Source organism: Columba livia, chromosome 12 (assembly GCF_036013475.1).
Source record: "Columba livia isolate bColLiv1 breed racing homer chromosome 12, bColLiv1.pat.W.v2, whole genome shotgun sequence".
NCBI classification, from domain to species: domain Eukaryota; kingdom Metazoa; phylum Chordata; class Aves; order Columbiformes; family Columbidae; genus Columba; species Columba livia.
The window spans coordinates 10,977,952-10,993,031 of record NC_088613.1 but is presented as its reverse complement, the minus strand read 5'-3'; the positions used below and the strand labels follow the sequence as shown (position 1 = coordinate 10,993,031).

General features: G+C 36.4%; 1 protein-coding gene across 2 annotated transcripts in view; it reads left to right on the top strand.

The window, feature by feature from the left end:
- CHM (CHM Rab escort protein) overlaps window positions 1–15,080 on the top strand; it is a 56,729-nt gene that overhangs the window by 22,820 nt on the left and 18,829 nt on the right. For both annotated transcript variants that reach the window (XM_065077853.1, XM_065077852.1), the window contains 4 exons: window positions 347–707; window positions 1,561–1,677; window positions 2,336–2,456; window positions 4,795–5,020. In XM_065077853.1, coding sequence (XP_064933925.1) covers window positions 347–707; window positions 1,561–1,677; window positions 2,336–2,456; window positions 4,795–5,020 — 825 coding nt within the window. The remainder of the gene's footprint in view (window positions 1–346; window positions 708–1,560; window positions 1,678–2,335; window positions 2,457–4,794; window positions 5,021–15,080) is intronic.

Sequence of the window (15,080 nt, the reverse complement as noted above, 5' to 3'; positions counted from 1 at the left end):
CTGTGCATTGTGTTTCATTATGAGAGTTTTGGTTTTCCTTTTAAGCTCAGTGAGTCTTTTGAGTCTGTATACAAGAAGAACCCTAATTTGTGGTGGTTGTATTTGTTGGATTTTTTTTTTCTTTTCTCCTCAGTAAAAATACTCCTCTTGAATTATACCTTTGCAGTGACAGAACCAGAATTCTTTAGTGGTTCATACACCAAATTTGGCCAGAATGAAGAAATTCTAATGCTTCTCATGGAAACATGTGAGCTTTCCATTCTGGCACTGACTCAAAACTTTTGAGTTCTTGAAACTCTTTAATAGACTTTTTTTCTCCCCTTCTTCCCATTGTGTTTTTAATCAGTCAGGATTCAGCTGAAGGTGTGGAAGAAGCCGGTGCGTTGCCCAGGCTGCCTGTCTTTGGAGCCGCTGGCGCTGAGGGGGTTGCTCAGGAATCAGAAAAAGCGCATTCAACAGCGGAGAGCACAGAGCTGGAGAGCCCAGAACCCGAAAAAGCTACGGGCACTGAGGCAGCAAGTGAAGTAATCACAGAAATCACCTCCGCAGACGCAAGTTCTCATAGTGCGGCTTTGGGCGAGTCTGCTGGGGAACTGGGACAAACTGAACCTGCGCCCGCAGAAGCTTCGGTCCAAGAACCAAAGAAAATTACATATTCTCAAATTGTTAGAGAAGGCAGAAGGTTTAATATCGATTTAGTTTCCAAGGTAGGAACTGAATGACTCTTTTCATATAAACGCATTTACTTTGCTTAAGATGCTGAAATTAAAAAAAAAAACAACACCTTGAATGTTGAGGAGGGCTGACCCAGTACCCTTGAGGCAATAGAGGCAGTCTGGAGAAGGAAGCAAGAATTAGTACCCTAAACCAAACACGAGCTATTTCATGTGTGCTCTTTAGTGTTTGTTTATAACCAAAGAGACCATAAAACATAGCTTAAAAACATGTCCATAAAGTAAATTTCCTGAGATTTGGCACTTAAGTAATACCTGCAAAAGTGCTCTTTTTAAATAGCACCATTAAAAACAATTGTATTTTAAACAAGGAAAATCAATCTACGTGCTGATCTTTGATGTTTTTAAAATGAAAAATAATTTTCTTATGGAGTATTCTTATTCAGGTAATTTAAGAAACAACTAGTGGTGATTTACAAAGCATCACCTACCTTACCGATATTGGGAAATGAAGGTTGTAAAATACGGTGTTCAAGGATATGTAGTGTACAATGCAAAGAAATGATGTAAGATGACAATACAAAAAATGTCTCAAGCTCTGACTCCCAGCCTAATGAAGCAAACTGAGCAGTAGGCTGACGGCTTCTCCCTTCCACTCCTGGGCCCTGCTTTGTCTCCTCCGTTTGTATGGTCACTTCGGTTCATTTAATTGCATTTTGCACATACTACCTCTTGATACTCTTTGATTTAGGTTTTACTTCACTGTGTGTACTGGTAAATAGTTACAGAAAACGTTTTACAAATGAATACTGTTGGTATCACTGTTTTCTTTTGGTGTGAGCCCTTTCTCTTTACTCACCAATTTATTTTTTTCTTCACTGTGCAGTTGCTCTTCTCCCGAGGTCTGTTAATTGACCTTCTGATTAAGTCGAATGTTAGCAGATATGCAGAGTTCAAAAATGTGACACAGATACTTGCCTTTCGAGAAGGAAAAGTTGAACAGGTATCGTAAAATAACGTATTGCATGTGTTTAATTGTATGTTTTTAAAGTCAAGAAACTTTAAATTGGTTTCTCAGAGGTTTTGTAGCAATAAGCTGGTGTTTTTCCTTAAGATTGTGATTTTCATTTCATTTCTGGAATGAAAAGGGATTTGTTTGTGTTATATACATATTTTTTTAAAAAAGACAGACTTATTGACAGAAATCTCTCTTTCATCTCAATTATTTAGACCATGATCAACTTGGCATTAAATTCTTAAAAGTACACAGGCTTTAGGTTTTCTCATTCCGAGCACAGACTTGATTGTGCGTCTGCTGCTCACAAGAGAAGTCATTGGTCTGGCAACGGCAAGAGGAGTTTTTGACACGGTTAATTAATACAGACTCTTGATTAAATCTGCAGTCAGAGACACAAGTGAAACTGAAGGGAAATAAAAAGGGAAAGAGACTGAGAAAGTTTAAAAAATATTTTTATTCTAGAAAATTGGTAGCTTTTATTATAGTACTAATAAAAACTAATGGAAAGAAATGTATAAGAAAATAACTATAATACAAAATAGTAATTTAGAAGATTTTTTTTTTTAGGTAATCAGACCAGTATTGATGCTTTTCCTATCCAGAGTATGGAAAGTATCTGAAACTATTAAAAAATATTTTCCAGGTCCCTTGTTCTAGAGCAGATGTCTTCAACAGCAGACAGCTCGCCATGGTGGAGAAGAGAATGCTCATGAAATTCCTGACATTTTGTTTGGACTATGAACAACACCCTGATGAATACCGAGGTAGCGTTTCATTGAACAGCGTACACTCTCTTCTCATGACTTCATTCAGTTATGCCCAATTTTGATAGCTCTCCTGTGTTTTCACGCAATTTAGTTTTATGGATTCATTTTCAAAGTATGCTTTGACCTTTTCATGACCTTTTCACTTCAATGGTATATTCTGCTACTTAAGCACTTGCTCTTCTAGTTGCCACGTCATTTTTTATTTACATTTTTCTTTAACAGCAAAATTATATATTACAGTAAGGTTGCAAAATGTTTTATCACTTTTAGGTGTTTCCTCCCCTTTCCCATGGATTTTTTAGTATGGTGTGATATACCTGGTTTTTCTCTTCTGTTTTTTTTTTTTTTGGATAATGTATAAGTCTTCACCATATATATTGCCACAAAATCAGAAATGGAGAGAGTGGAGTTTTTTAACTTTGAAAGTAAATATAATGTCATGCCTGTTAGTTGCAGAGGGCAAGTTCAAAGTGCCTTTATCAACTGTTATCTTATTTAGACAAGAGAAAATCTGACTAGGTTTGAGCCATAATATGCAAAGAAAAATGAGCATCGGGTCAAAGAGGAAAATTGACCATCAGAAGGAAGGTGATGGAAACCCACTCTCTGCTTTGGGTTCATGCACCTCAGGGTACAAAGAATGACTCGGTTCTTGGAGTCTAAAAGTAAACTAAGGCAAAAAAAGAAACCATCAAAAGAAATAATGAGGAAAGAGGAATATTGACGTACATTACAGACTGAAGTGTGTTGGTGCTTTTGTATCTTGACGGTGGCTTGGCTAGGCACTGTTTTTGAAAGGATCTAGTATTAAAAAGAAACAATTGTTAAGGTACTGGTATTGGTTTGATTACTTGAACAAGACCCTTCGATTATGTACAAACAATAGAGAAAATTATTTTAAACATACGCAAGAGAGAATTGGTCACTATCGAGAATGACCTGGTGAGAGTGGGAGAGAGTCTGTAATGAACTCCAGAAAATTCTGAAGCGGGAAAAACTCATTAGACTGAAGTGATTTATAGATTACAGATAATTTCGGTTTTGCTGCTGATGGAAGAAATGAAAGGGCTCAGAGAATATACACGGTATTTAGAAAATTATTAAGTAAAAAAAGGAAACACCACATCACGTTCATTCATTGATTCATGTACCTAAATGACATTAGATTTATTTTGCTTCCAGATGTAGTTAAACAGATTTTATTCCTACATTTTAAAATAGGCTAGGAAGTGATCTGGAGAATTTTGAGTCAGATTACTCTGATGTAAAGTCTTCAGAAATTTAAAATTGTTCTTGGTGAGATCATTACAGTCGTGGGAAGGCAAACTTTTAATAAGAACTGTTCATGATAGTGAAGAATTTTTTTAGAGCTTTTTTCTGTAAAATTCAGGCTTATGTAAGAAGCCTGAAGTTAGGGAAAACATGAGAATATTTTTAGAATGGTAAAAAAGTGTCATTTTGACTTAGTGCATGGCTGTACAAAGGGTAGTGAGAGACATTTGTGGTAAAACAGTGGTCAAACCTTGAACAGAATATGTAGTGTGATAATACTAGACTCAGCATTGATGGAAGTACGTCTGAATTACCCATGAATTTATCCATGGCCGAAATAAGCTTATGGGCAGATTTCTGAATAGTAGGAAATTATGCTGTTGCTTAAACAGTCTTTTCCTGGAAAACAAACCAAAACGTTTAGTTATTAGGTAACTAAAGTGTTTCAGAGGTGTATCAGGGACATGCAACACTTGCCTTGAAAATCTCCCAAAAGATACAGTTTCAAACTGTGTCAGCAATGTTGGTAATTGGCAGGGGGGCCAGGCTTCCTCATCCCCCCTCTGCCGGGCTCTTCCGTGCCTGTTTGTTGCAAGTAAATCATCAACTTGGGATAAATATTGTGCCTTCTCACTTTTGGATTAAGACACTGTGTGAATGGCTTCTCTGCACATAAAGACACACTCTAACTGTGTCAGCATGGATTCAGCAGTACTATTCTCGAATGGGTGTCATTTGGGTATAACATTTTGGGCAATTTGCAGGAAACAGCGTCCCAAAGCACTTCAATGGATTTTTGTCCACAGCTGCTCACTTTTCTCACATGATTGAGAAGTGGATTTAAATCCGGTCTAACATAATGAAGAGATTAAGCCATATTTTTAGAGGTTGCTTTGGAGACTTTTTAAATTTCATTGACTTGTATTATCCATTTTCAGCAATATGTTTGTTGAAGAACTCCATCATTTCTTTGTTGAAATACAACAGTACTTGTGAACTTGAAGCATATGAAAAAATACAAATGTTATACTATACCCTTTACCTAAATTGACTTTTTCTGCAGACTATGAGAACGGTACATTTGCTGAGTTCTTGAGAACACGGAAGCTAACGCCCAGCTTGCAGCACTTCATTCTTCACTCCATTGCGATGGTTTCAGAGACTGATTGCGGCACTCTTGAAGGTCTTCAGGCAACAAAAAAATTTCTCCAGTGCCTTGGCCGCTATGGCAATACACCATTTTTGTTTCCTCTGTATGGTCAAGGAGAGATTCCGCAGTGCTTCTGCAGGTAAGCTTTGCTTTTCTCATACCTATCTTCAAAAAAGGGAATCTTTGGTAACCTAAAGCTCATAGATGTCATTCAATAGGAATCATCCTGTTAACAGTTTCATGTTGGTTTTATTTGCTTTACATTTTCACTGGCTGTGAAGTTGCAATTGCTGGCTGCCTAAGGTAATAAGTACTAGGAAATGTGAAAGAGATAATGTAACTCATACATAGCTATTCCTTTTTGGAACTGGCAGAGGAGAACGGGAGCAATGTCTGTACAAAAGGATGACTGTGCAACCTGTTGGTGAGAAAATGTATGCTTTAGTCTTCCTGAAGTTAAAGGAAGATTAATGTTTTCAGTTTGTGTTACTAATTAATGCCAAGAGTGCATCCACCATTCATAGGCACGTACTTAATAACGAGCTGGATTTTTCTCAAAGAAGCAAAATTGTGCAGCGTCTCCAGTTTACTATTAAATATTAAAAAAATATAGTTATTTTCATTTTGTTTTGTCACAGACTTATATAAACAGGCCAACGGATGTGAAATCACGGCCTTTTTCCCTTCACTCTGTGGGTCTGTACAGAACACAAGCTTCCACCCATGACTTGAGCAGCAGAAAAGATACCATGAAGCCATGTCACACCGAGCCATATACAGACTGCGTTTATGTATCTCGAACAGCAGCCACATATTCTCCACTACTAGAGCCCGAGAAAGTAATTAAAACAAAAAACCCGTTGGTTCCAGGAGAAAACAATGCCTATTTCAAGCCCTGTACATGACCTGTGGGCAGCGACAGTGCAGCATATAGAATAGGTGCAGTCATATGTTGATGGAAACATTCTGGAATAATTGTCATGGTTTGTGGAAGTATCTATGAAGTAACTGATTGGCACCAGCCGCCTTGGCTGGATTGTATAAGGTCTTATTTGGCCTTAGCGACTAATGAAGGCCGTGTGGAATTGCCCTGTGTGGTGTATATACATAACCTAATGCTTCCATTCCTTCATTAGGCAGCTAGCCATTGTTCTGCACTATCTTGAATAGAAATGTTATTTGGTAACCTCATCTGTACTTTTGTCTGTATCTTAAACTGTATTTGTATGGAGATGTAAAAAAATGTAGGTTTATGTAATTAGGTGTTTGGAGAGACAATGTGTGAAAAAGATTTGTTGTTAGGTAAGTACTCTGGACACAGTCATGCAATAGAACTTGTGTTTGTAGATTTTAGGAGTGTCCTTCCATCTTTAAAGGACTTCCTGTGGGACCAGATATCTATGTGACTGACAGATTAGTAAATCAAAAGATTATCAGAGCCATTATAGTAGCACAAGTTTTGTAATAAAACCTTCTTTCACTTCAGATACCTAGGAAAAATAGAAGTATATTGAATTATTGAAGCTGAATTTACAATTTTAGTCACATTTCTCCACTCTAGGTTTTTCTAAAGTTAATTGTTCTGGCATTCTTGAAAGCCCTTTGGCTTTATTTTGTTCAATAGCCAGTACGTGCCGTTTTCCACTCTAACAGCAGTATATTTCAAGAGTTAACAATAGTGGTGTTTAAAAGTCTTATCAGTATTCTTATCAGAAAATTGTTCTGTGATTCTTCACAGGACCTGAACTTTCTATTTGTGCCTATTGATAGCTGCGGTTTAGGTCGTGTTTTTTCTTTTTGTTGAATTGTAAGTCTTACAACAAGGACAGTATTTTAATAGTTGAAGCAAATTACTCTGTCAAACCAATAAATAATTACAAAGGTTTATATTACAAACATTCTGATAAAAAATAAAGTCTAAATGTCTCTGTTTTTAAATGAACAATTTAGGAGGCAATCACAATTTTGTTTTTTAGGATTAATCACAATTTTTTAATGTGGTTTGCCTTGGGTATTAGGTCTTCCTAAAAGTGAGCAGTATTCCGAAGAATACTGTTCAAACTGTATAGTAAAATGGTGCTGCCACAACCTATACATCATACCCTACAGTTTTTATCACCAGGTTATCAGAGTAAGGTGTCACCTGTTCTGTGATTTCTAACCACCGCTCTATATTCTGTTTTAATGTAAACCTCTTAAGCGTTTCTTGCAGCCAGTTACACTGTGTGTTCTCATCAAGGCTACTGTTATAAATGGCATGCATGCATATTTATGTGAATGACTCAAAGACATTTGTAAGTCACATCCTTGCATTCTAAATGAATTCTGCATAAACAGTACAACGTTTTATAACTACTGACAACACTTGAGTGAGTAAAAGCGGTGTTAGTTCTTTATTGGCTTAAACAGGTATGGTTTAGGAGAGAAAATTAAACTTTTATATCACTGTAATGTACGTCCCAATATGTCGAGGTACAGATGTGAGATTTTTATCTCCATAAATTGGATTCGCGGCACAAGGAAGGTCATTGGAAGCCTTGTGCTATTCTGAGCTGACAGGCAGCAAAACTTTTCCTGGCCTAACAGCTTCCTGTGCTTCAGACGCATTGGCGTGAAACCGCCATCTCTCTCCTTCATTAGTCGCAGTATTAGGCAAGGCTTTACATTTGAGAGGGTAAACATAAAATGCCAAAACTTCAATATGTTGGGCAGCTAGGAAAATCATTACACATTTTGCAGTTGCTTGTTAACCTGTTTGTTGCAAATCTATAATACAGCTTTCTTTTTCTTCAAAAAAACGTCACTAAAGAAAAACTATAATTGGGCATCACTGTAAATTCTGAGGTCTTAGTGATACAACATTTAGAGTATTTAATGTGGTTTTGATTATTTTTTTGTTTTCTGTTTTTAGAAAACATTAGGGAATACCTCCAAAAGTTTCTGGTGTTTTAGTGTTGAAATTGCCAGCTTCCAAATTTTCTTTTGTAGCTTGGGGAAAAAAAAAAAGATATTTGACTTAAAATTCTGAATTAGTTTTCAAATATGAGAACACTAATTGCTTTATGAACTGCTAGATGTAATTTTTAGCTAATGAAGAGACAGGCCATAATAAGTTTTTTTCTTCTAGCTTTTGCCATGTTGTACAAAGTTCCTCTTTTTAACTTAGATCTCCTTTCTTCCAGTTTTTTCCAAAGGAAAAACTTTTTAAGTTTTTTGTGGTTTGGGGGAATATTGTTTCAAATAGTTCACTTTTACAGTTCACCTCAGCGAAATATGCATCTTCTCAGTTTTCTTTTGAGACAAAATCCTTCTGGAAGCTGCCAGTTGTGATTTTCTTCACCTGTGACCACTGTTACTCAATGAATAAAGGCTGAGGAGCCACTTGTACGTTGTGGCCTCACTTCCGATTTTGCTCTATGCTTGCTTTGTGAACACACTCAATTTTGGGAGAATCTGTGCATAGTGTCTCCTCATTTGGTTTCAGATTCTTTTTTCTGGACTCTTGCTGATACAAACACCCAAATGGAAATGACTTTTTGAGAAGCAGCAGTGTAGGTTTTTCCCACTTGAAGTTTGAGAGGGAACTGGAGGCTGTATGGCCTCTGTCATCTCATAAAGGTTCTGGGAGGTGACACGTCATGTCTTTTTTCTGTGTGTTAAGAGTCACCCAAGAACAGGCAGACGTGGTTGTGTTGTGGAGGCGCTAGAACGTCTTCAGCTGCTTTGGTGGAGGAATTAGTGACTCACTGACTTCTCTGGGTAGTCAGTGACTTGCATTTCCTATAAATAAGCTTTGAACTTTTACATTGTATATGTATTTGGTGGGCAATGGAACCTTTTTGTAGTAGTTGTTACAGATTTGAGCTGAAATTAGTCATTTTTGTGTGAGTGCCAGTGACAGTAGTAATTTTGTGATGGAGGAAAGATCTGATTAAGACAGTTCATCTCTTTCAATTCCTATATTTACAAGAAGATTAAGAGTCCGGGCTGAGAGATGATGGATTGTGTGATTGATTTGGAAGGTTCCTGTATGTATTTCAAAAATGAATAATCAGTTTTTACCCTCACATTCGAGCTATTATCTGCTACAAATGTCGAAGGTTCTGAGGTACTTTAACATTTCCAATTACATCCCTGTGACAATCTGTAGGAACATTTTAGTATTCTGAAATCAAGACTGGACTTTAGGAAAGCTGACTGTAATAAGCACTTAGAATTGATATATTAAAATTTTATTGTAACATCTTTAAAATTTGAATCTATACATGATCTGTACAATTAAGCAATGTGCATAACTTCTCTGTATGTTAATAGTATGCTTTGGCATATTAATGAGAAATTCAGTATTAATTCCTTGTGACAATCAGATATGAGTCACACCATGTGTACAATTCTGTACAAGAGCAAAGGAATCACGGGTGATTTAAAAAACATAGGTTGTATATGCGATAGAGTTAAATCTTATATTTGAAAATATATTGTTTTCGTATTAATATCTCCCTCATCACTTAAGATTATTACATTTCTCTGGACCTGAAAATTTATATTGAAATGACTGACAACTCATCAGTATTACTTAGTCATTACTAAAATACTGAATAGGAAGAGTACTGCAATGCTGCTTTCATCTTAATCGTTTTCACTTGCATTCCAGTGAAATAATAAAACTTATTATTTTAAAACTTGTATTTTAAAAATCAAACTTGATATATTTCTCTTCACCTTGTTGGCAGATGAATGCAAAACGGGCAAGCGCAGTTAGCATGAGTGTTTGTAGGATCAGTTGTTTGTTTTTCCCTCTAAGGAGAAACTCTTTCCTGGGATAAACATCAGGGAAGTGAGATAGTCCATCATTCTGAGACCTATTCACTGGTGATGGATGGATAGATGGTAAAGTAACTCAATAATCTTCATTTTTTTGTTCAGGTTATTCACAGATCAGTGAGCATTGTCGTTAATAAAGCTATGGAATGCTTTTGTGTCCTTGCCCATATTATTTCTCAGAATTTGACAGGGAAAGACTTTTAATTTGGAAATAAGCTTTGTTGTGAAGTGCATTCTAAGTATAAGAAACTTTGAAAATCCCTTCCTACTTTAGATTTTCTCTCTTCTTCTCAGTGATGTGTTTGTCTGTTCTTTGTTTAAAAATTATTTACAAATACCAGAGCTTTTTTGCTCCGCATTGTTTCACTGAACAGAAATACAGTGTTCTTCGGAAGTTTATACCTTGTGAAGGCCTGCGACTATTAGAATATATCATAGCTCTGGATCATACAAATGTTGTCAAAGTATATAGATTTCAGATCCCTAACTAGGCATGGAAAAGTTTTCAGTCAAGAAATTAGATTATAGGGGTTAGAATATACCCTGTGGTATAGGAAAAATAAACATTAAGTATTAAAAAAAGCTGAAAATAATGTACATTTTCTTCCTCTTATTCTTGTTCATTCTTGCTTCATTTTACAAAGATATTTAGAACTTAAAACCACAATATACCTTATGATGTGATATGATATTTCAGTAATTATTCGCTTTAATAATTTAAGACAATGGTAATAATATGAAGGAAGTATATCTAATACGTTATTTGGTGTTATCTCTTAACAAGCAAATTACTCTCTGCTTGTGTGGGGATGTGCAAACTCTGGTTTATGTATCTTCCCGCAAATTAGCGCTCAGACATAGGAGTATGTTACAGCGTTATCAGAAGATTTGTGGAAATGACACGAATGTTTATTATTGGAGCAAATCTGGGATGTAAATGCAAATGTAGTTTAGCAGAGTCCTTTCTCATTAAATTACAAGGCATAGAAAAGTAGCTTTCAAGACATCGCTGAATTAGGAAAATAGTCCTTGAATTTCATTGAGGGTTAAGATAACTTGAATTGTTCTGGCTTTTCTATTTTTTTAACTGTACCCATTTTATTTATTTGATTTGTCTGTATTCTCCTTTTTAATGTTTTTAGAACATAACATGATATTGTAGGAAATGCTGAAGTTCTATGGACCTTTCAGGAAACACAGAATTTAACATAAGAGCGAGGTCACAGCTTTCTCTTTGTGTAAAAATAAATGGAAAGAGGACAATTCATTAATTCAGCACTTGGCATGTTTTCCTTTGATCTTTCTCCAAAACGTACTGCACTGTACATGCTGTATTCTTTTTTAAGGAGGGAAGGAAGTAGTTTTTGCTCTAGAAGACTACACAGTTGGGGAGAAAAATATTCGATTTTTAAATTAATCACTCCATGCATTTTAGAAAGTAGAACACAAAATATATGCTGGAAATAAAACCTACTCTTTTTGTTGTGAAACTATGTGATACAGTTTTCCACTTCTTTCGTGTAGTTTCAGAATGAGCTAAGGGTAAGTCTGTAATTTAAGAGTGTTTATGGTTTGTCTGTGTTGAAAAATCAAGATGTCAGCTGGAGAGACGTTCTATTTTTGTTCAATTAATATCGGAGCGCATTACATCAAAGCAGTAAGCTCCTCTTGTAGCAACAGATGCAGCAACCCTGGAGCCTATTTTCTCTCTTGTTACATTAGTGTTTAATTAAAGAAAACAACTAGTTGGAGGCAGTTACTTTCTGTGAAATGTAATGAAGATTTATTTTGTAAGTGACCTTCACTGGATTAGCTGAATCAGTAATCAGTAAAATTAATAGAATAATCAAATTATGTACAAACTCATAAATCATCATGAATATGCTGTCAAAAATTCAGCTTTTAATACGTCCTATTGTTTCACAGCTGTATTAAAAATTACAAGTGCTGATTCCTGCCTTGATGGGAACTGAAATGGCATTTAAAAGCTGTGTGCGATGGGGGCTACCAGGCCGAGCATTTTCACAACTGTTAATTTAGCTGTAATATGATTTGATGTCACCAGGGCAAAGTTGAAGTTGAGTACAGTGTTGTTGCTATCTTTCAGCAAAACTTGAATTACTGGTGCAGGCCATCGCCAGTTAATTAGAGTAATATCAGTTTAAATGTCTGTCATTTAGGGTTAATGGTATCAAAGAGTTGCCTTGTACTCGAAGTACAGTGAAATCATCTTGAATAGCCTACTGTATGAAAGTAATGTTAGCACAATGATTTTACTTTGTCATAAATTATTAGGATGCCATTTAGTTTAATGTTTCAGTTTCTATATTTGAATAATTTTGTCAAGTTCTTCCTAATCATGTCATTTTTCATGCTACTCCATTTTAATAGATATTTTTGCTCTTTGTAATTGTTTAACACAACACAATCAAAATTCCTTTCGATTTTCACTTCCACTGGCCTACTATGAAAACATGTCATGCCCTCCTCCACTGGATAGGAGGCTGCTCTTGAAAACAAGTGATTCACATTTTTGCACAGCCAAGCAGCAAAGTTCATTCAAAGCACGCTAGAAAAACAAAGTGCATATATCAAAAAACCTTTGACTGTGGTTGAAGTCAAAGGAAATACGTAACTTAGAGTTCTTAACAAAGGAATCTTAGTTCTAGTTAGGTTAACGGTGCTATTCTTTTATACAACATAGGAAATAAATTCATCTGAGTTGGTTTGAAAGATCCTAATACGTGCATTGCCAGGCAAGAAGCCGTTGATTGCAGCATTACAGATGATAAGCCCGTAGCTCAAGGCTCTGTCATAATTCTTCAGCGGATGTTTGACCTTCGCGTCGTCTTCCACAATCTCCAGACAACCACGGCTGGGATTCAACCCGGCCCGTGTTCTCCCTGCTTTTGTGTGGCTAGAAGAGGGATTTCTAGGGAACGGGATCTCCCAGTTTGGCCGGCAGTAAGTGACGTTGCTGATGGTCCTGCTGGAGTGCGACTCGGGAGAGATGCAAGTTGGTAACGCGCTTCAGCGGTTCACCGTGCTGCAGCGTTCGTGTGGTGTAAAAGATATCGCGGTGCTGTCTTTGTGTATCTAGTATGGCTTTTGAATGCCAATTTTAGGAAGTCAGGTTTGTAAAATGGAAATTTTCATGTTCATCATCTATGAACAGATATTCAGAGCTCTGTAACTTCCAAATGAAATTTTTAAAATGGAGGGGGGAAAAAAAAAAGACAAAACCCAAACCAAACAACCAAGCAAAAAAACAACAACAACAAAAATCTGTTAGTAAACGAGGAAAATCCTGCTATCCAAGAAATCTGGGAGAACTATGTGCCACCAACCCGCCCTGTGTGTCTCGCATAGTTTGCTTTGGCTGGCCTGATGCCTTGCTAATGCTGGATGGGTATTAGAAATGTAGTCACACCATTCTATTAAATTACAGTGTAAACGCTACCCAAATATAAATAGAATTACACATCCTTATTTTAAATACAATATCTAGGCAGACTCTGTTAATGAAATGGCAGGTGTAATATCTCATTTTTATGCCCTCCCAGTTCAGCTCTGTCCTTCCATCTGTGAGCTGAGCTTGGAATGGTTGGGTCAGACTAAACCTCGACCGAATAACAGGAACTGGGAAAACTCGCAGTATCCTTCTCCAGCATGGGGAAACAGAACAGGGTGTCACTGCGTTGAATGTGCTACAGGCTCTTTTCTGATTGACTCATAAGAGGCTATTTGCTTCTGAATAATAGGGCTCACAAGAAGAACACAGGTGTATTTAACTTGTAGGACAAAGGCAGAATTGTCAAATGTCACTTGATAGTATTTGACAGTTGTCTCTGATAGAGTGGTTCTCTCTGAGGAAAGGATAATGCAGTTTATGTCAATATGGAAATTATTTGTGTGTTCTTTCACTTCAGCATACATGAGAAGAGGTCAGTGATAGCCCATTGACCTAAATGAACCACTGGAGGTTCTTAAATAAGTAAATAAATAATTTTTAAAAATAAGGATTCCCAAGACAGATCAGACATGACAAACAGTCCAAACCTGAAATTGTCTTGTAAGGGATCAGACAGACTTCCCTCATCTTTTTTCTTTACCTTTTTCCACTGAGTAATTTCCATGCTGACTGGAAATTTTAAAGAGAAATATTACTACTTTTTTAACATACTTTGAAAAAAAATTTAAATTTGTTTTAATGTTCTTACTGGTTTATCTTTAGTCACACCAAATTCTAGAGAGCTTCATCCTCTGCATTTATTATTATTATTATTATTATTATTATTATTATTTATTATTGTAAGAACACCCCTGGAACGATGCACTGTAAACAAAAAAATGACTGAAGTTTGTCTTAATTCACAGTTAATCATGAAGCTTTGTCTTTGAGAATCTCAAACATATCCTCTTTCTGTAAGACCATTAATTTCTCTGCATTATAGTGCTCTCCAAGTTAAGAGGGTTTTTTGAATACATAACAATAAGAATATAGGTTGTTTATACTTGTTTGACAGTATTTTGAAGAGCGTGGGCTTGTATTAAAATCTTTTAGGAGCTAGAATTTCAAAAAAAAAAGTTTAAACTAGTGATATCACGGTCATTTCAGTGTTAATGTGGGTCTAGTGAAAATTGTAAGTATCACTTTGCAGAAACTAAACTTTCATTTTTGGTGAATTAATTTACCTTTTGTCTCATCAAATCAACAGAAAAGTGATCCCCAGAGATTAAGCCTGGCTTTTGGCAGATGTAGGAAGTTGGGATGTGGGGATTAACCCAGGATCATGTTTATCACCAGACCAACTGAACTTTCCCTGTGCAGCTTTAGTGGAGAGTAGGTCAGACTTTGTGCACAGGGCAGATTCGTCTGGTGAAGAGTTTTAGTCGGAGGTACCTCCAGGGCTGGTTAAACAGCCTGGCTAGTGAGGAATCGGTGCCGTGGGCTGACTTCACATGCAGCCCCTCACATTTACATGTCATAGTCAAGTTTCTTTCAATCCTGTGTCTCCTTAGAGTACAAGTTGTAATATTGACCTTATGTTTGGTTAGGGTAATTCTGTTTGGTTTAGGTGTTGGGATTTGTTTGTAAGTGGAAGACTGCTAAATGGCTTAGTATACTTCAGCTTTTGAAAACCTGACCCGTGAAGCTGGTTTCTTTTTTCATTTAAGAAATGTTTCTATCATCAGTCCATGCACAGAATGTCTTAAGAGACAGTATCATCACATAGGCGGGACCTGGAGGAATCACTGTTTGTAAGAGATCATCTTTAGATTGTAAGAAGTTTCATTCCATTGGGGCGCTTCTTAGTGCCCTCAAAATTCGAGCTGCTTGTGGTCAATGAAGTTCCCATGGTACGTTTTGTAAG